This window comes from Sinocyclocheilus grahami, unplaced genomic scaffold (genome assembly GCF_001515645.1).
Source record: "Sinocyclocheilus grahami isolate Dianchi unplaced genomic scaffold, SAMN03320097.WGS_v1.1 scaffold457.1, whole genome shotgun sequence".
In the NCBI taxonomy this organism is placed as follows: Eukaryota; Metazoa; Chordata; class Actinopteri; order Cypriniformes; family Cyprinidae; genus Sinocyclocheilus; species Sinocyclocheilus grahami.
Window position 1 is genome coordinate 729438 of NW_015505636.1, and position 20829 is coordinate 750266.

Consider the following 20829-nt stretch of genomic DNA (forward strand, 5'->3'; position numbering starts at 1 on the left):
CGCCACACATGCTGGACACCATCTGAGCCAAGAAAAGCACCATTAGTCTCATCAGACCACAGGACATGGTTCCAGTAATCCATGCTCTTGGACAGGTTGTCTTCAGCAAACTGTTTGCGGGCTTTCTTGTGAGCCAGCTTTAGAAGAGGCTTCCTTCTGGGGCAACGACCATGCAAACCGACTTGTTGCAGTGTGCGGCGTATGGTTTTGAGCACTGACAAGCTGACCTCCCGCTTCTGCAACCTCTAAAGCAATGCTGGCAGCACTCATGCATCTATTTTTTGAAGCCAGCTTCTGTACCTGACGCACAGCACGAGGACTCGACTTCTTTGATCGACCCTTGCGAGGCCTGTTCCGAGTGGAACTCGGCTTAGAAATTCTCTGTATGACCCTGGCCACTGTACTGCGTCTCAGTTTAAGGGTGTTACAGATCTTCTTATAGCCTAGGCCATCTTTGTGGAGAGCAACAATTCTAATTCTCAAATCCTCAGAGAGTTCTTTGCCATGAGGTGCCATGTTGAACATCCAGTGGTCAGTATGAGAGAATTGTACTCAAAGCACCAAATGTTAACTTCTGTAATACAAGATACACAAATTTGTATGGTCCTGTCAAGCAGACAAAAACATGAACATGATGAATAGGACATGTGACTTTGCATTGGTTAAACGACATACAGCTGTTATCACTTAGGGTGTACTCACTTTTGTTGCCAGCTATTTTGAAAATAATGGCTGTATGTTGAGTTATTTTCAGAGGACAGTAAATCTGTACTGCTATACAAGCAGCACAGCCAGCTTCTGTACCTGACGCACAGCACGAGGACTCGACTTCTTTGATCGACCCTTGCGAGGCCTGTTCCGAGTGGAACTCGTCTTAGAAAACCTCTGTATGACCCTGGCCACTGTACTGCATCTCAGTTTAAGGGTGTTACAGATCTTCTTATAGCCTAGGCCATCTTTGTGGAGAGCAACAATTCTAATTCTCAAATCCTCAGAGAGTTCTTTGCCATGAGGTGCCATGTTGAACATCCAGTGGTCAGTATGAGAGAATTGTACTCAAAGCACCAAATGTTAACTGCTGTAATACAAGATACACAAATTTGTATGGTCCTGTCAAGCAGACAAAAACATGAACATGATGAATAGGACATGTGACTTTGCATTGGTTAAACGACATACAGCTGTTATCACTTAGGGTGTACTCACTTTTGTTGCCAGCTATTTTGAAAATAATGGCTGTATGTTGAGTTATTTTCAGAGGACAGTAAATCTGTACTGCTATACAAGCAGCACATTGACTACTCTAGAAATGAAACTTGGATATATTTTATAGTATTGTCCCTTGAGAAGATATACTAAAATGGTTGCTGAAAAGTGAGGGGTGTACTTCTCACTTTTGTGAGATACTGTAAGTGTGTATATAGGTGTGTAAATACAACCCTTTACAGTTCTGAATGATGTATTATTCTTATGGGCCGGGCTAGGGCCTGAGCGTCTCGGGCTAGGGCCTAAATTTGAGGCCCGTGCAGGGCTCTATTAACCACCACAATTGTTTTCAACATTGATAATAATAAATGTTACTTGAGCAACAAATCAGCATAATATAGTGATTTCTAATGATCAGATGACACTGAACTGATAGAAATTCAGCGCTACCATCACAGGAATAAATATATTTAAAAGTTTTAAAATTGGCCTATATTTAAATAGGAATTGTTTGTTTTAAATTACAGTAATATATGGTTATTTCAGTTTCAGTTTGAATGTGTTCTTACATCATTGCTACGAATATTTAGCATGCATGTTATCACTCAGATGAATGCTAATTATAAGTATGGTAACACTTTATTTTAAGGACCAATTCTCACTATTAAATAGTTGCTTAATTGCAATCATATTACTAGCATATTGGCTGTTTATTAGCACATATTAATGCCTTATTCTGCATGGCCATATTCTAGATCCCTTAATCCTACACCGTATGTAAATTTAGCATCTACCTTACTAGGGATATGCTGGTATCAGATTTTCATGTTGCGATTAATTGATATTGCTTTTATCACGGAATACGGTATTATCACGATATTGATATTTAGTTGCAAAAAATTGTTGTCATAATACAGTGTAACAGGTTTAATAACTTTTTTCTTATAACAAAAATAACTGACCATTTAAATACAATAAAGCAATACATAAAAAATTTATAAAGTTAAAAATTGTACACAGATTAAAGTGCAAAAGAATTATAAAGACCAATAGGTATCACTTTACAATAAGACCTCATTAGTTAACCTTAGTTAATGCATTAACATTCACAATGAGCAATAGCTACATTTGCTACAGAAGTTATTAATCTTTGTTAAAAAAATACAAGTCTTGGTTCATGTTAGCTCATTAAATAACACAGTTGCAACTTTTGATTTTAACAGCATGTTATTAAATATTGGAATTACCTGATTAATAAATGTTTAGAAGAATTTTTCATTGGCAGTTTGTTAACTAATGAATTAACTAAAGGGGTGGTTCAGTGTTTTTTTCTAGGCTTGATTGTGTTTATGGGGTGCAGTCTAACATGTGTTAATGCTTCGTTTTTTAAAAAACACATTATTTTTCACATAATTTACCTTTATTCCACACTGCTCTGTCCCTTCTCTGAGAAACACGCTGATCATTTCCTTCTTTTATGAAGCCCCTCCCTCAGAAATAGGCGATGAGCTCTGATTGGTTAGCTAGCCCAGTGTGTTGTGATTGGCTAAACAGCCTTGAGAGAGAGATGCAGAGTAGGGGGACGAGAGTAGGAATGTAACAATTACCGGTTTGACGATAAATCATGATAAAATTCCCCATGGTTAGTATTACCGTTTCATCTTTTAATTATCATTAAAACCGTATTAGATTACAGCGATTTGAACAACTTGCGATTAGGGATATGCTGGTATCAAATTTTCATGTTGCGATTAATTGATAATGCTTTTATCACGGTGTACGGTATTATCACGATATTGATTTGGTTTTTAAAAAGTGCTGTCATAATACAGTATAACAGGTTTAATAACTTTTTTCTATAACAAAAATAACTGAACATTTAAGTGCAATAAAGCAATACAGAAAAATGTATGAAGTTAAAAGTTTTACGCAGATTAAAGTGCAAACGAACTATAAAGACCAATAGGTATCACTTTACAATAAGACCTCATTAGTTAACCTTAGTTAATGCATTAACATTCACAATGAGCAATAGCTACATTTGCTACAGAAGTTATTATTCTTTGTTAAAAAAATACAAGTCTTAGTTCATGTTAGCTCATTAAATAACACAGTTGCAACTTTGGTATCAGATTTTCATGTTGCGATTAATTGATATTGCTTTTATCACGGAATACGGTATTATCACGATATTGATATTTAGTTGCAAAAAATTGTTGTCATAATACAGTGTAACAGGTTTAATAACTTTTTTCTTATAACAAAAATAACTGACCATTTAAATACAATAAAGCAATACATAAAAAATTTATAAAGTTAAAAATTGTACACAGATTAAAGTGCAAAAGAATTATAAAGACCAATAGGTATCACTTTACAATAAGACCTCATTAGTTAACCTTAGTTAATGCATTAACATTCACAATGAGCAATAGCTACATTTGCTACAGAAGTTATTAATCTTTGTTAAAAAAATACAAGTCTTGGTTCATGTTAGCTCATTAAATAACACAGTTGCAACTTTTGATTTTAACAGCATGTTATTAAATATTGGAATTACCTGATTAATAAATGTTTAGAAGAATTTTTCATTGGCAGTTTGTTAACTAATGAATTAACTAAAGGGGTGGTTCAGTGTTTTTTTCTAGGCTTGATTGTGTTTATGGGGTGCAGTCTAACATGTGTTAATGCTTCGTTTTTTAAAAAACACATTATTTTTCACATAATTTACCTTTATTCCACACTGCTCTGTCCCTTCTCTGAGAAACACGCTGATCATTTCCTTCTTTTATGAAGCCCCTCCCTCAGAAATAGGCGATGAGCTCTGATTGGTTAGCTAGCCCAGTGTGTTGTGATTGGCTAAACAGCCTTGAGAGAGAGATGCAGAGTAGGGGGACGAGAGTAGGAATGTAACAATTACCGGTTTGACGATAAATCATGATAAAATTCCCCATGGTTAGTATTACCGTTTCATCTTTTAATTATCATTAAAACCGTATTAGATTACAGCGATTTGAACAACTTGCGATTAGGGATATGCTGGTATCAAATTTTCATGTTGCGATTAATTGATAATGCTTTTATCACGGTGTACGGTATTATCACGATATTGATTTGGTTTTTAAAAAGTGCTGTCATAATACAGTATAACAGGTTTAATAACTTTTTTCTATAACAAAAATAACTGAACATTTAAGTGCAATAAAGCAATACAGAAAAATGTATGAAGTTAAAAGTTTTACGCAGATTAAAGTGCAAACGAACTATAAAGACCAATAGGTATCACTTTACAATAAGACCTCATTAGTTAACCTTAGTTAATGCATTAACATTCACAATGAGCAATAGCTACATTTGCTACAGAAGTTATTATTCTTTGTTAAAAAAATACAAGTCTTAGTTCATGTTAGCTCATTAAATAACACAGTTGCAACTTTCGATTTTAAAAACGTGTTATTAAATATTGGAATAACTAAGATTAATGAATGTTCAGGAGAATTTTTCATTAGCAGTTTGTTAACTAATGAATTAACTAATGTTAACTAATGAAGCCCTAATGTAAAGTGTGACCGAACAATAAATAATCAAAACACTTTCTAACAATATCTAGGGCATGTTTTAGTCCAGATTCAAATGTAAAAAAAGTCAAATAGCCTATTAAGTCTAAATATTTAAGTATTTGGCGCTGTGATGAACATCATAGCAAATACACAAATCTGAATGGCTGTTTAAATCATTTAAACACGATTCAGAAACCGAAAGTAGTGCAGCTGCTTTGTTTACAGGGTTTCCGGGGTAACGGCTGCATTTAAATGAATTATTATTATTATTATCATTTCTGCAGTTTAGCGCCATCTGCTGTCAGAGAGTGAAAGTGCGCTTTCATCCAGAGCGTCTCTCACATGTTCCGCCATGCGCTTCTCGTCCGCGCTTGTTTACATCAGAGTGCCAGCGTCTTTCACGCAGCATTGAGCGGTGTTGTGCATTTTGACCAGTTGATGGGAAAAGTATTCTTAAAATGCATTCAAAATTCTGAATAATTTGTAATATAAAATTATTCACGGTATTTAGAAGTGCCCACGATAGCAATATAGTGCATATTCATTACCGTAATATATCGCATTACCGAATAGGTTGTTTGCACATGACGTCACTGATGATGGCGAAATGCAGCTGGAGGGCAGGAAGTGATTTTTCTCTCCATAGGAATCACTTGTAGCAATTCAAAATGCCAGTGTTTTGCGTTGTTTATGGATGCTTAAATTGGGCAAACCGAGAAACCACAAAGAGCTTTTATCGTATACGTAAATGTGGTGTTCATAAGTGGGGAAAAGTCAAGAAATTGATTGAAAAACGCAGGAAAAGTGGCTTGTAAACCTGTGTCTGCGGGTATAAGGGAATTATACAAATAAATACATGAATTAATTAATTATATGAATGTACCTCTGAAGGTTCTGACTGTCTTCAGAAACAATTCGATGGCATTTTGTTTTCATCTTCGCTCCATGTAATACCTAAAGGAAGTGTTCTTAATCGCGATACTGCTTTGTCCACGGAGGTTACAGGAAACAGCTCTAATTCAGCTTTTCCAGAAGCTCCACCTGCTGTCAGCGAGTGGATTTACAGAGACTTATATTTACATTCTTTGTGCAGTTTCTGTCTGGCCAAAAACAGACAGAATTAGCATGCCCTGCTGTCAATTTTGACCGGTTGATGAAAAGCAAGTTTATGTAGATTCTACACATTTAAACAATTCAGATAAGTTATCTAGAATTATTATGGAGCAGATAAAATACATAGAATCATTTATTAATCAATTATCATTTTGACATCTTTTCTTTAATTAAAGGCTGAAATGTGAGGTTTACCTTTATATTAAACTTTTTCAAAGCTTTATTTGAACATTTACATTAGATATTTCAACATGCTATTAAACTGTTGTCAGTCAAGCTGTAATTAAAATCCGAACATTATTGGTAATGTTATTGTTTTAGTGATTATGCAAACAAAAAGTAACTTTATTAGTTTTTTGTAGATTTTTAAATATAAAACTTTTTAACATCTCCAGCACATTTTAACAATATCGTGATAATACTGATAACCGTGATAATTTTGGTCACTATAATCGTGATAAGAAATTTTCATACCGTTACATCCCTAGACGCAAGGAACAGTATTAAGAACCGTTGTGAATACTTGTGAATCCTTTAGAATCGTTAGAAAACAGAATCGCTATTCATAGAATAGATTTTTACGTGCCTGAAATGTGAGGTTTACCTTTATATTAAACTTTTTCAAAGCTTTATTTGAACATTTACATTAGATATTTCAACATGCTATTAAACTGTTGTCAGTCAAGCTGTAATTAAAATCCGAACATTATTGGTAATGTTATTGTTTTAGTGATTATGCAAACAAAAAGTAACTTTATTAGTGTTTTGTAGATTTTTAAATATAAAACTTTTTAACATCTCCAGCACATTTTAACAATATCGTGATAATACTGATAACCGTGATAATTTTGGTCACTATAATCGTGATAAGAAATTTTCATACCGTTACATCCCTAGACGCAAGGAACAGTATTAAGAACCGTTGTGAATACTTGTGAATCCTTTAGAATCGTTAGAAAACAGAATCGCTATTCATAGAATAGATTTTTACGTGCACCTCTATTTTTCTCTTCCTCTTCTCTAAAGCAGGGGTTTTCAACCTGTGGGGCGCGCCCCCAGCACCTGTCAAGGGGGGTGCTAGCATCAGTTAATTTAGAGACGTTCCCTTGAGAATTTATGATTATGAGTTAACAAATCTTTAGCCATCCACTAGGGGGCAATCTGACTCCCACTGCTAGTCGACAGTTAGAGCAGAGTTGGCTCGAGTATCAGTAACGCTCAGTGTTGCCAGGTGTTGGATGTTGGGGGTGCGCGAGTGAAATAAGACAAACTTGGGGGGGCACATGTCCTAAAAGGTTGAAAACCCCTGCTCTACAGCAGTGCAGGCATTGCCCCCTTTGCCTTCTTTTCCCGAGGGTGGGGTTTATCTGGGTTTGTGATGTCACGAACCCAAGAAGTAACTTGTTGTAGTCCCTACCAGCCGTTTTTGTAGGCATTAAACTGCCAGAATTTTAAAAAACGATATCTCCGTTTGCATTGATCTTTCAGCTTCGTAACTTTGCAGATATTGTTTATGCTCAAACAGCAACATTACACACAAACTAACCTTAAAAAGTGAAATCGCAATGAACCACCCCTTTAACTAATGAAGCCCTAATGTAAAGTTTGACCAAACAATAAAGAATCAAAACACTTTTAAACAATATCTAGGGCACGTGTCTAAATATTTACGTATTTGGCACTGTGATGAACACCATAGCGAATACAAAAATCTGAATGGCTATTTAAATCAATTAAACACTTTTGAAACGGAAAGCTGTTTTGTTTCCGGGGTTTCCGGGGTAACAGCTGCATTATGTTTAGCGCCATTTGCTGTCAGAGAGTAAATGGTCTTTAATCCAGAGCTTCTCTCACGCGTTCCACCATGTGCTTCTCGTCCGTGCTTGTTTACATCAGAGTGCGTATGCGTCTTAACGCAGCATACAGCGGTGTTGTGCATTATGACCGGTTGATGGGAAAAGTATTCTTAAAGTGCATTCAAAATTTTTAATGATTTATTATAAATAATTATTCTCTGTATTTTGAAGTGCCCATGATAACAATATCGTGCATATTCATTACTGTGATATAGCATTACTGAATACCGGCATTTGGCACTGTGATGAACACCATAAGCAAATAAAAAAATCTGATGGCTATTTAAATCAATTAAACACTTTTGAAACGGAAAGCTGTTTTGTTTCCGGGGTAACAGCTGCATTATGTTTAGCGCCATTTGCTGTCAGAGAGTAAATGTGCTTTAATCCAGAGCTTCTCTCACGCGTTCCACCATGTGCTTCTCGTCCGTGCTTGTTTACATCAGAGTGCAACAGCTGCATTATGTTTAGCGCCATTTGCTGTCAGAGAGTAAATGTGCTTTAATCCAGAGCTTCTCTCACGTGTTCCACCATGTGCTTCTCGTCCGTGCTTGTTTACATCAGAGTGCGTATGCGTCTTAACGCAGCATACAGCGGTGTTGTGCATTATGACCGGTTGATGGGAAAAGTATTCTTAAAGTGCATTCAAAATTTTTAATGATTTATTATAAATAATTATTCTCTGTATTTTGAAGTGCCCATGATAACAATATCGTGCATATTCATTACCGTGATATAGCATTACTGAATACCGGCACTATACCTTTCTAACTATTTTTTACGAGCTAGCTAGGAGCTTTTTTACAGGGAAAAACTCTTAATTAATAGTGAATATGTGTTCCCTATTCCAAAGTGTTACCATAAATATGATAAAGAAATATAAGTTGCATTATATATGATTTTGTACTTAAGTGTAGTCTTTCTATCACACAAATGAATAGCTTGGAGTTTAAGATATTTATAATAATCTTAAAATAAGGACTTGATTTCACTTGATTTCAGGTTCATCAGAATTAAAATAATGCTTGTGGTTCATAAAGACATAAACACTCAATTTAGTTTTAAATAATTTTGCAATCTCTCTTAAATTGGCCATTTTTCAGCTATATCTTTGAAAGGACTCTGTTTAAATAAATTATGAATGACCAACCTGTGAAGTTAGTAAAACTTATTGTATGTTTGTTGTCTTGTCTTAAAGTTTATTCCGATTGGTAAAAGGAGAGTAGTATTTTTCTATTGGTTTTTAGCAGTGTTATGTATCCTACAGGCTAAAGGTGCAAATATTCATTGGTCACATGTTTGTTTTGTTGTGATGGCACAACCATGAAGAATGTATGGCTTATATTTTGGGCAAGATATTCTAAGGTCTGAAATTTTGAACATGTTAGTTATTCATTAAGTTCAAGCACAATCTGATTTGTAAGGACAACCACTTTAATTGAGTTAAAGCTAATGTTAGGCACCAATCCAGTCACATTTTTTCCTATTTATATTTTGAGCCCATGAATAGTATTTTTCTATTGGTTTTTAGCAGTGTTATGTATCCTACAGGCTAAAGGTGCAAATATTCATTGGTCACATGTTTGTGTTTTGTTGTGATGGCACAACCATGAAGAATGTATGGCTTATATTTTGGGCAAGATATTCTAAGGTCTGAAATTTTGAACATGTTAGTTATTCATTAAGTTCAAGCACAATCTGATTTGTAAGGACAACCACTTTAATTGAGTTAAAGCCAATGTTAGGCACCAATCCAGTCACATTTTTTCCTATTTATATTTTGAGCCCATGAAGTGGGTTTGAATAGTTTGTTGTTATTGACAGCTTGTTGCCCTTCAGGGAGCTGCTCCAGAGATGGCTGCTGGTTTGGGAGTTGTACCACCCCATCTTCCACCTAAAGCTCCAAGGGTAAAGATGCACTATCATGCATGTTTTCATCATACATCGTAATTGTAACTTCATAGAGACTTATGAATAATATGAATAATGTATGGTGTTTGTGTCCACAGCTAACAGACCCGTTTGCACCACCACCAAAAGTCAGTAATGTAAGTTTAAACATTTGCTTTGTACTTGATTTATTTTAGTTGTTGACCTCTAAATGACTTTTCTAACTTTATTTGGATGATCTCTTTACAGAAGCCTGGAAAATGGTGTGCTATGCATGTCCGTGTTGCTTGGATGATTCTAAGGCATCAAGAAAAAGTCAAGGTTTTTGTGTTTATCTGTGTTTATCTTTAGTTCTAATGCAAAAAGGCCAAAAATTGCAAAAATGGCTGAAATATTTAATTTATTTTTTTTGTTGTTGTTTTTTTACTTTTAGAAGCGTTTTTAAATAAAAGTGGCATCAGTCCTTTTGACCACTTTTCTGTTGCTGTCTTCCTCAGCTTATGCATGCTGATCCACAAAAGCTGGACTTCCGTAATGACCTGTTGCCTCGACTCCCTGGCCCTGGTATTGGTGGACTAGGAGGTCTAGGACCACTTGGTGGTCCCCTTGCCCCAACTCCTGATCTTACAAGACCAGGAAGTCTGTTCACTGGTGGGTTATACTTAAACTTATTTCTACAATCAATTTAGGAATTCTGCTGGTGATATAAGCCTGTGGTTGTTCTTAAGCTATGATTGCTTTTAAGCTATTGAAGTGGGTTGTTTCTATCTAAATAACAGTTTTCAGGTACAAAACACTTTGACAGCACTACTGAAGGATTTTTACAGCACTGCTGCCGTACAAGGGCTATAAATTAGAAAGGCTTAAGGAGGATATAAAGCGCAAACTTGGCTAAATGTCAGCACTCAATGGTAGTCCATTTATGGGTGTTTTAAGTTTTTGTCTGAGTTGACCCATGTCTTCTCAGGTGGAGTCAATCCGTCCTCCACACCATTCATGCCTCCATCAACGCCCCATTCCTCTTTCCTCACCTCAGCAGCACATCTGGGTAAGAGAGGCATCAAAAGCCAATGTTACCCATGGCTGCTCTTGTTGCTCTGTGCAGTTCTGTTCTTCAGGCTTGCTTCATTTGCTAGCTTTGTAGAGCATAATTTCCTCTGCGTTTAGCTGATTTTATCACTAATGGCCGGGTTTCGTGTTACAGACCCATATGTTCGTTCATCCTCCTACTCTTCTTTGGGAGCCCTGAGTTCTGGTGCCTTTGGAGGCCTAGGCAGCCCCACGATAGGTTTGTCATGCTAATTTGTTAATTAAGAATATGTATTAATTAATCGGATAACTCTAACACTGGTTCTCAACCTCTTTGACTTCAAGGCAGTTTTTGTGGTTTACTAGATTACGACGGCATAACTTGAAAATTTATATTCATTTATAGAAGTGTCCAAGGGGTTATAAGATTTCATCAATTTACATGGCTTTTCCAGTTAAAAAGTTCGTGGCTTTTCCAGTAGTATTCCTGGTTCTCAAAGAAAAAAAGTTTTTCAATCCTTGATTTATCTTGATATATTTAGATTTTTAGTTGATTTGTCTTATATTAAATCGTTTAAGTCCTCTTCAGGCCCCATGTTTGCAGAGGCCCCCAGTTGAGAATCACTGCTCTAATTTGAATGTGTTGGTTTTCTAACATTTCCTTAGCATTTTAATAAAGGGTAGCAAAAGTTAATTTAAGTAGTATTTTATCAGTCACATTTACACTAATCAAATGTTATACATTTTCTTTTAGTTGCCAATGTTTTTGGACATAAGGCCGAGCCCTCTGCAAGTGCAGTTGGAGGACTGGGTAACCCCCATGATCCATGGAATCGTCTGCATGTTACCCCTGCCTCTTTCCCCTCTGGATCGTCCTGGGCAAAAGGACCAGAGAAGAGAGATGATCGAGGAAAGGATGTGGAAAGAAGAGAACCCACTCATATAAAAGACGAAAAGGACAGGTATGACATTAAAACTCGTTGTTGTTATAATGTAGTTTTCAAGTGGGCTTTTAAGATCAAAAGTAAATTATGTATTGCATCTCGCAACTTCACACATAACTTAATTGGTTTAATACTGTTTCACACAGAGACAGTCTCTTGTATGGACGGCAGCCAGTGCGAATGTCACCTGGTGTCCCATCCCTCAAGCATCGCAGCAGCACCCCCAGTTCACATCTAAATGGCTTGGGCCCACTGAATGGAGGTGGAGTTCAGTCAGATGGCCAAAGCAGAGAGCGTGAAAGAGAAAGAGAACGGGAGTCAGACAAGAGACAACATTCTGCATCCAGGGCACCAGTGTCAGCTTCCTCCGCAGCACCAGACAGACCTCGATCTTCAACATCATCTATTCTCACAACCTCTCCTTCTAACGTCCCCTTAGCCCCCTCTCCTCTGGATCTGTTTCACCGACAGCCACCGCACACACTCAGCACAGAATCCAGCCATTCTTCGCAACGAGAGAACAATGGTCCAGCCTCTTCTAGTTTGCTTCCAGTCAAGAAACCTGATCGTACCACAACTCCGGTATCCAAACCTGCACTTGGTCTAACCTCTGGGTTGCTCCTCCCCCAAGTCAAGGTCAAAGAAGAGCGTAAAGAGGAGCCTGAGCCAGTGCCCATCTCTTTACTGCATTCCTCCGTGCCTTCACACAATTTTGAACGGCCTAATAGTCGGCACCCACACCATCCATCCACTCCTTCCTCAACCCTCTCATTGACACCTACACCTGGCGTGCCTCTTCCTCCACCAACTCCGCACCCTCCACACCATCCTTTGTCCTTCTTAGATCGTCCACGGTGTATTGATCCCTATCTTGGTGGTGCTGGAGGCTCAGGTGGACTGGTATTAGGTGCTGCAGTTGATCGTTTTCCACCACATCCACATGGTCCTCCACAAGGTCATTCCCAAGCCACTCACTTTCCCTGGGACCCTTGGAGGGATCTGGCCGCTCAACAGCAGCAACGCAGGGAAGTATTGGCTCTGAGGTCAGATCCCCACCTTGCACTTCGCTCTGATCCACACTTGTCTAGACTTCTCCAGCATCAGCAGGTACAGCGTTATTTGGAGGCAGCTGTGGCAACCAGCCCACACCATCCACCAGCACCTACCTCTACGTCCTCTGCTTCATCCTCAGTAGGCAGGCCAGAGTTCGGTTTGATGTGCCACCCGTTCGATGAGGAACAACGTGCTCAGTTACTGCGGGAAGACTTTGAGAGAGCACGGTACTTTGGGATGCATTCACATCCGCACCTATCCGCACCTCACCTTCCTAGCCCATCTCATGCTGCCCACCTAGAACAGCTTCACGCAGGGCTGCTATCCCACTCTCACCTCCAACCAGCTGGAGCCTCTGCACAAGCATCACATCACCCTGGCCTCTACTCTAGACTGGGACCTCTGCATTCACACTCTCACGTACCTAATGGCATTCTAGCCAAGGCACCAGGTCTAGTTGGGGCATTGTCTGTTGGGGCTCCACCACCTCTAATTCCGTCGGTGAACAGATCTTCTTCTACTCCACCCCGTGGCCCCAGACTTGGTGGAGCAGGAGACTTGGCCCTTTTTACCACACATAAAGACGGCGAGTCCAGATAGTACTAGGTAAAGCTCGAGCAGCTTCCAGAACTGCTGTGCTGAAGAAACTGCTCGTTAAATGGCAAGATTTTGCAGGACACTCAAAAAGAGCTAAGCTTCAGTGACCATACACAAGTTTTGAAACAACCTGGGGAGCGAACGGAGACACTTCCCAGGGCTGTTTTTATATATTTATCCACTGTGGTTAAGTTGGTGCAATTAAGGTACTCTCTTGCTGTTTTCCCCGGGTTTTTATGTAGGGTTTTCTTTACAAAGAGGCCTGTGGATGTTCAAAGACTATTCATTGCTACTAATATGAAGACAGGTTGTGTTGAAGAGTGATGGATCAAAAATTGTGAACTTGTTTGTTTAGGTGAACTTAAGGAAAACCTACTGTAGAGTTATGGTCCTCAGCTTTGCATTTGAGGAAAGAGAAATCGGACCCTTGACAAAGTAGTTGAGTACTTCTCATTGTCTGAATTAGCACTGTTGGGAAATGTATGAATTAAAAGAAACACATGGTCCACATTCTGCTTTAAATATTCAAGTCATCCATCAGACAACTTCCATGAACATCAGAATTAACTTCTTAAGATTTATTTTATTCTTTAAAAAAAAGTTATGAACTGTACATCTTGTTGGATAATATTTTAAAATTCAAAGGGAAAGAATTGTCTCCCATTCATTAGTCTGACTCCGTACAAGAGCTGGGCCAGAATATAGTAGACTAGTGATATTGCTTTTGTAATAATTATTGTTAACGTTAATTACCTTCCATAATAAATATATTCACTGTTTATGTTATAATGTCATGTTTCAGGTCTCACCAAATGCACTCACTTGTTGAAACGAGTCAGTGATTATTATTGTCCAGCAAAGCACTACAGTGATATTGGTCCAAAATACTGCTTTATGTTCAAGCCTGTGTACTGAGGATGTATCAAAGCCAGCCTCTACGGTTCAGTGAACTGTATACCTTCATAATTTGGGAGGTGTGTGGGTGGTATGTCTATGTTCTCCACAGTTGAAGCCTTTGGAAGTCTCCAACAACCATCACCCAAACACACGGAGCGAAACAAGGCATCTGTCGACTGGACAAAAGGAGTGCACGTCTTGTACTTGCAGCTAAACTATAGGATTAGAAAGACTCTTGAGAGACAGGGCATTCTGGATTAATTATTTGAGCAAAACAATTTTATACATTTTAAATATGTCCCCCTCCCCTTGAAAAGAAAACCACAAAGATTAATTATTAAAAATGGTTGGTTATTTTCATGTGTGGTAGTGTATTGATTCATTGTGTAGATATAAATGGCGTGTTATTGTCACCTAATTTCAGGGCCATCTATCTAGATTTATACCAGGACTTAGCCCATTTTATTTTAATTTAAGTGATCCATGTGCACCAAACATCTTAGACTTAATCGTTACTATAATCCATGAGATCAAAAATTGTATCTAGGCTCATAAACATCTATCAAGACATTTGATTGTTGTCTGGAGAAGAAAAAAAATCTTTAATTTGTTCTAAAATTGATTAATTATATAATATCAGTAATTTGTACCTTGTCAAACTGCTGGCAGCTAAGTTACACAGTGAGAGATATAATTTTAAAAAGTAGTTAAATTCTTTTTTAAATTTTTTTTTTTTTTTTTTTTTACATATCTTAAATTACGTGCAAACAAGTCGTGGTTCTGTTTGATATTTACATGTAATAAATACAAAACAAGGCGAATTTCCAGTAACGTCTAAGATGTGTGCAGCAGAAGCCTGCAGTGAGTGCAGCGCGCGCTGAAGCACGTCTCGCGAGATGTCTGTTCTTGGTCAGCAGTCGCTCGTTCCTCCATTTCGCTGCGTCGAAAGTCTCCTCCCCACAACCGCTAGATTCAGCGATTCCGGACCCAGTCTCTCTCGGAGCGGTCTTTAACTTGATCCAACGAACCTGCCAGTACCTCACTGGGTACCGAGAGACCGTTTGGAGTAGTCTCAACACGGATTGAGTACGATTTGAAGCGGATGGCGACTCCTTCAGCAAGAATTTAGTAAAAGAAAAGTGCTCGGAAATTTCAGGTAGGTGGGAACTTAAGATGGCGGTGGTGAGAGGAGGGGGTGCTGGGGAGGAAGTGGTGGGAGGAGGAGGAGTGGGGAAAAGGGGGTCACTTGGGGGGGATTGGGACATGGCGGGACAAGTTGACTTTCAAGCATAGACTGTATAAAAACAGCTTTCAAGCAGTCGGGGTGAAGTATTCATCGGTTTTGTAATGTAATTAACAGTACGGCCCTTTTGAGCTGACTCGATGGGATCAACCGCGCATTCATGTTAGTTATCTACTTTTAATGCAGCTGCACCAAAATCCTTAGCAAATTTGAAGGGTTCCGATTATTTAGCACTGCACACTTTTGAGACCGCGAGCTGAAAACGAAACTGTCGTCTGTCACTGCAAGTGCAACAGCAACCAAGTTAGCCTATAATTTTGTGCGTTACTTTATCCCTCAAGTGTGTTTAATGTGTCCTTATTGAGTGGATTTTCATATAACATTTCAAATAAACCAACGTATTACTAAAATCCTGACGATTCCGCTAATCTAGAATGTAGTACAACATAACAGACTACAATTGTTGAATGTTGTGATTGAAAGTCCAACTCATTTTTGTGTGTCGGTTCTTTCGAACCGAAAACCGGTTTAGGAACCGATTCAGTGATTCTTTGTCATCCAGTGGTCCCTGAAATCTCCTCTTGGCGTATTTCATGCTTTAAAACTTCTCCAGATCTATATGTAGGCACACATGGCTGTTTATTACCTTTTTTATTACCTTATATTAATATGTTTGTTTATTGTAATTTTATGTAGCCTAATTTATAATGTCAAGGCATTTGGAGCCCAAATATAAATAGCATACATCAGTACTAAAATACACTACATATGTCTTGTCAAGTTTACAAAGTTTATAATTTTATTTAAAAGAACAACCGTTTCGTATACTTTCATTTTGAAAAGATTCGACTCTCGAGATTGCGAATCTTTTTTTTTGTTTTTAAGAGATTGCGAATCGGCTTCGCGTGACCCCGCGCGGTGACGTCAAGAGGTCGTTCCAGTAATGGGTGTATAAGAAAATGACCAGTAATAGGTTTATGTTTAGTGACAAGTCTTTAAAACCCCTCGATATGGATTATGATGAATCATAGTTTGTTCTTGAGCATTGCATAACTTCTCACGGAAGCCGATGTGAGCACGCGCGCTCTTAGCTCGAGCAGTGTGTTCAGCGCGCGCGTGAGAGCTCGAGACGGTGTGTGTATTTATAACGTTATATATCTCTATGTTTGTCTGAGTCAGAAGATAATATAATAACAGACGCCCTCTCACGTATTATTACACAAAACAGTTTAGGACTGTAAGTTAGCTCCCTGTCATTTAAACGCCAACAACAAAAATGAAACGTTATCGTGTCGGCTCCATTGTAACGTCTGTGAATTAGCTTTGCTAGCCTGCTAAAGGCCCATGTGTGTTCACCCGCATCATGCATACAGAACTGCCGGCTACATTTGTTATCCATATTCGGTATTAAACGTTAACTGCTATCCTATCTTCTTAAGTTTATAAGCAGTCGTAGGAGAATAACGAATCCGTGATAACTCATCGCTAAATGCTAGCCGAACGTGAAGCACTAATGTACTGAATGAGACGGTTTGCCCGGGTATACAACACAATTTGTATTTTTAACAGTTGATGTTAAGGTAATGTGTGTGTGTGTGTGTGTTAAAAGTTGTGTGTAGTTAATATTACAGTTAAAAATGACAATACTTTATTTCCTTTAGTATGTGCTCTATATATTCCTGTATTATAGAAGCCGGCTGTTTGAAGGAATTAATAATAACTGTACATTCTTATGAATTTCTTATATTGCTAAACGAGAGTTTTGTCCGTAAATTTGTGTATTAAGTCAATGAGAAATGCTCTTTTTACCTGTGTTAGCTCTGAATTGTTAGGCTGCTCTTGCATTTTAACCACTGACTCCGTAGAGCAGATGGGTTTTGAGGAAATTACTTATTCAACTATACTTTGCATTCTAGGAAAGCTCTCTTTCATATGTCGGAATATGCGCTCGCTGTTTCTTTAGGATTTTAGGCTTGATTTTACAAATAATTTTATCTTTAGACCCTCAGATGCAGCGGTACCCTTGATCTCAGCATCCTGGAAGTGGAAATCACGGAAGAGACTGGTGCTTCATCACATTCAGGTATTTATTTAGTTCATTTCTTTTAAGTTATATGTAGACCTACTCATCTGCGGCTGTGGTACAGTTAGACAATTTCTGCGGAATTTTTTTTTAAACTTCCACCCCTTGCTTGTCCATTTATTAAGTAGCTTGGCTAATTCTGTAATGCTTTCAGGTGCCAGTGAAAGTGCTGTTGAATCAGCTCCATTCCAACTGATTATAAACTCTCACAGATTCAGATATGCCTGAATGATACTCCAGATATCGTGAATGTGGAAGAGAGGCAGGAAGTGAGAGCAGAGGCTCTCGATGCTGTTGAGGTGAAAGATTTGATCGATGTAGGTATTTTAATGCAGCCAGATATGAAGGATACCTGGCTGGTTGTAAGTGAGATAGACGGGCAGTCTGAGCCTTTTATACTCCATGCTGAATAATATTGTGCAGTCACGCAGTCAGATGCACTGTTTTATTTGTCTTTCCCAAGGTTTGCCAATGGATTGCAGGCAAGGTTACAGCAGGCTCTACCCCTTCCACCTCCCCCATTCCATGTCCATCTCCATCTCCCTCATCTGGTGACTGGATGCGTTCTCACATAGGCAGGGCCTCACCTGTGCATAACTCTCATGGCAAAAGCATGCCCTCCACTTCCTCCCAGGGTTCTGGTGGCTGTTCTCAGTCAGAGCAGACAACCACCCCGAAATCCACACCAAAGCATACAGACATGGCAGAACTGGCAAAACATGTAAGAGAAGGACACATTTAATCTTTTACTTTCAGAAATAGTGTGATTTAATGGTTGTAATGGATGGTTATTCTTATTTTTTTGTAATACTTTAAACAGGAAGCAGAAATAGAACATCGTACCCTTGCACTAAAACGTGAAGGTTTCTGGTCCCTAAAACGTCTGTCTCGTATAACCGAACCAGTAAGGCCCAAAGTACAGTGGGATTACCTCTGTGAGGAAATGCAGTGGCTTTCTGCAGATTTTGCACAAGAGAGGCGATGGAAAAGAGGAGTGGCCCGAAAGGTAAGCATTACATTCAGACTTTCCTATTGGAAACATGCTATTTGTATTTTATTATTTTTTTAATGTTAGGTTAATAGAGCATCTCACCAATTGACTCATTTTCAGGTAGTACGGATGGTGATGCGCCACCATGAGGAGCTAAGACAGAAGGAAGAGAGAGCGAAACGTGAGGAGCAGGCCAAACTGAGAAGAGTTGCTTCTTCTATTGCCAAGGAGGTCCGTGCCTTCTGGAGCAGTGTTGAGAAGGTGACTTTTGGTGGCTTTTTTTTTTGGTTGAAATCTCTATTGCACCAAAAACTATCCATGATTCACACTTTAAAGGTGGGGTAAGCGATTTCTGGTAGCCAATGTTGACATTTGAAATCACCAAAACAAACACGCCCCTACGCCAAAAGGGTCTCGCCCCCTACTTTGATAGCTCCGCCCCACACATACGTACGCAACCCAGGCAACAATTAGTTCTGTGAAACAAAGCAAAACCAATGTGACACCGTGTCTACACCGGACGCGAGTGGCGCGGCATGACAAAATACTATGGAACTCATTATAATCAGTGATGCTGTCTACACCATAGATATATATACATATCTATGGTCTACACTGGATGCGGTGCGGCACAACATGACAAATCCCCAACAGAAAACTGCTGCTGCATTCTATTCATGACGTATTGACACAAATTTCAAATGATTTTCAACGGTCGCTTTGTCGCGTCCAGTGTACTAGACAGACTTTAGCTGTTGCGCCGCAGACACGGTGTTACTCACCTATCGAAAAAAAACAAAGCAACCTCGGCGTTCGATCGCAGGCCTTCCGCTCCTTGAGTTCTCTCCAGCGCTGGAAAGCTGATCCGATATTTACACGAGTCCTACTTCTTGCCTTATTGCCTTAAAGGGGTCATATGATGCGATTTCAAGTTTTCCTTTCTCTTTGGAGTGTTACAAGCTGATTGTACGTAGATAAGATCCCTGAAGTTGCAAAGACTAAAGTCTCAAAACCAAAGAGATTATTCTTTATCAAAGTTAAGACTCTGCCACGCCCCCCTAACACGCCCCCACATATCTACCTCACTATGTGGAAATATTTGCATAATGTGGCCCAAATGTTCATGCAAAGAAGAAGTCGTGGTTTCAGTAACCGCAGTTAGTGTTGAAGCAGCCATGTCAGGGAGACGCTGTGTTTCTAGGCGAAAGCAAAAGCACTTTATTTGGCCTTCCGAAAGTAGATGCATTTAGGAATCTTTAAGATTACTTACAACAGAACAGCAATGCATTTTATGGACGACCGTTTCGTGAACCTAGGAGAGGAGGTAATTCTGACTTTGCTATGACAATCTGGCGCTTCTGAATCAGCTACTGTTTTGTTAATTAGTTTAAGTATTTGCTATTGACTGTTCAAATGCAAGTTTTGCGCATCGTGTGTGTGCGAGAGAGAGAGCGCTAGACACATCACAGTGGAGTCAGCTGTCTTAACCGTGTCTTGTGTACTGCAAACACATATTCATCACTGTGTCTGTCACGAGACTCTGTTCCCCTTTCGGGCTCCGTCTTTACATTTATTTTGAAAGATGAAGCTCGCGATTATGGTAAGGGGCGTTACATTTCCGACGAGTGCTTGCGGGGTTCAATCAGAGCAGACTGCGCTTGTCGGAAGGAGGGACTTTGTAGAAAACGAAGCATTTGAGAGAGGCGGGGCATAGAGGACCTACAATAATGTACAGTATTTGAAAAATAATGGTTTTTTTTAACATTAAAGCATGTCAACATATTCTGTTACACCAAATACACCAAATAATGATCTTTAAAAAAGCACCATATGACCCCTTTGGTCATAAAGGTGACACATCATGAAAATCTGACTTTTCCAGGTTTTAAGTGCTATAATCAGGTCCCTGGTGCATCTACCAACCAAGGAAACGTGAAAAAGATTAACCCAATCACTTTGTTTTGGGAAGCCTTTTTCTGCAAGCGTCTGAGAAAACGAGCGCATCTGATTTCGCTCCCTTGGTGACGTGCAAAGTGATCTCATTATAATATTACCGCCCTTTAATCTATAAACTTCCACTCAAGGCACCGACATTTTGATTTTGCAAGCGACAACGGTTTACCAGCTCTAATGCCATGGCGAAAGTTTGAGCAAAACATGCTAACTGTTCTGTCGTTGGCTGCATAGACGAGCACAGAACACTATTTAGAGTCCCAGCCTTAGAGGAGACAAGAGAGCAGTGGATTTATTGATTTATTTAGGCTACTGTATATTGCTGCTGCCACACAGATCTAAAATAAACAAGCGATTTATTTCCCAGCTGTTTACCTTCACAGACATAACCGACTGTTTTTGTAACTCGTGTGT

At 38.8% G+C, this 20829-nt stretch overlaps 2 protein-coding genes across 5 annotated transcripts in view; both read left to right on the plus strand.

Moving 5' to 3' along the window:
- Positions 1-14518, plus strand: part of fbrs (fibrosin) — a 27094-nt gene extending 12576 nt beyond the window's left edge. For 2 of the 4 annotated variants that reach the window (XM_016234750.1, XM_016234749.1), the window contains exons 11-18: positions 9560-9643; positions 9745-9783; positions 9875-9946; positions 10123-10276; positions 10593-10673; positions 10830-10913; positions 11409-11616; positions 11745-14518. In XM_016234750.1, coding sequence (XP_016090236.1) covers positions 9560-9643; positions 9745-9783; positions 9875-9946; positions 10123-10276; positions 10593-10673; positions 10830-10913; positions 11409-11616; positions 11745-13251 — 2229 coding nt within the window. In that variant the 3' untranslated portion in view covers positions 13252-14518. The remainder of the gene's footprint in view (positions 1-9559; positions 9644-9744; positions 9784-9874; positions 9947-10122; positions 10277-10592; positions 10674-10829; positions 10914-11408; positions 11617-11744) is intronic. The other 2 variants (XM_016234751.1, XM_016234752.1) reach the window with 2 other exon arrangements.
- A 3427-nt stretch (positions 14519-17945) lies between these two features.
- LOC107552729 (helicase SRCAP-like) overlaps positions 17946-20829 on the plus strand; it is a 29234-nt gene continuing 26350 nt past the window's right edge. The window contains exons 1-3 of the mRNA XM_016234702.1: positions 17946-18192; positions 18292-18477; positions 18583-18733. Coding sequence (XP_016090188.1) covers positions 18031-18192; positions 18292-18477; positions 18583-18733 — 499 coding nt within the window. The 5' untranslated portion in view covers positions 17946-18030. The remainder of the gene's footprint in view (positions 18193-18291; positions 18478-18582; positions 18734-20829) is intronic.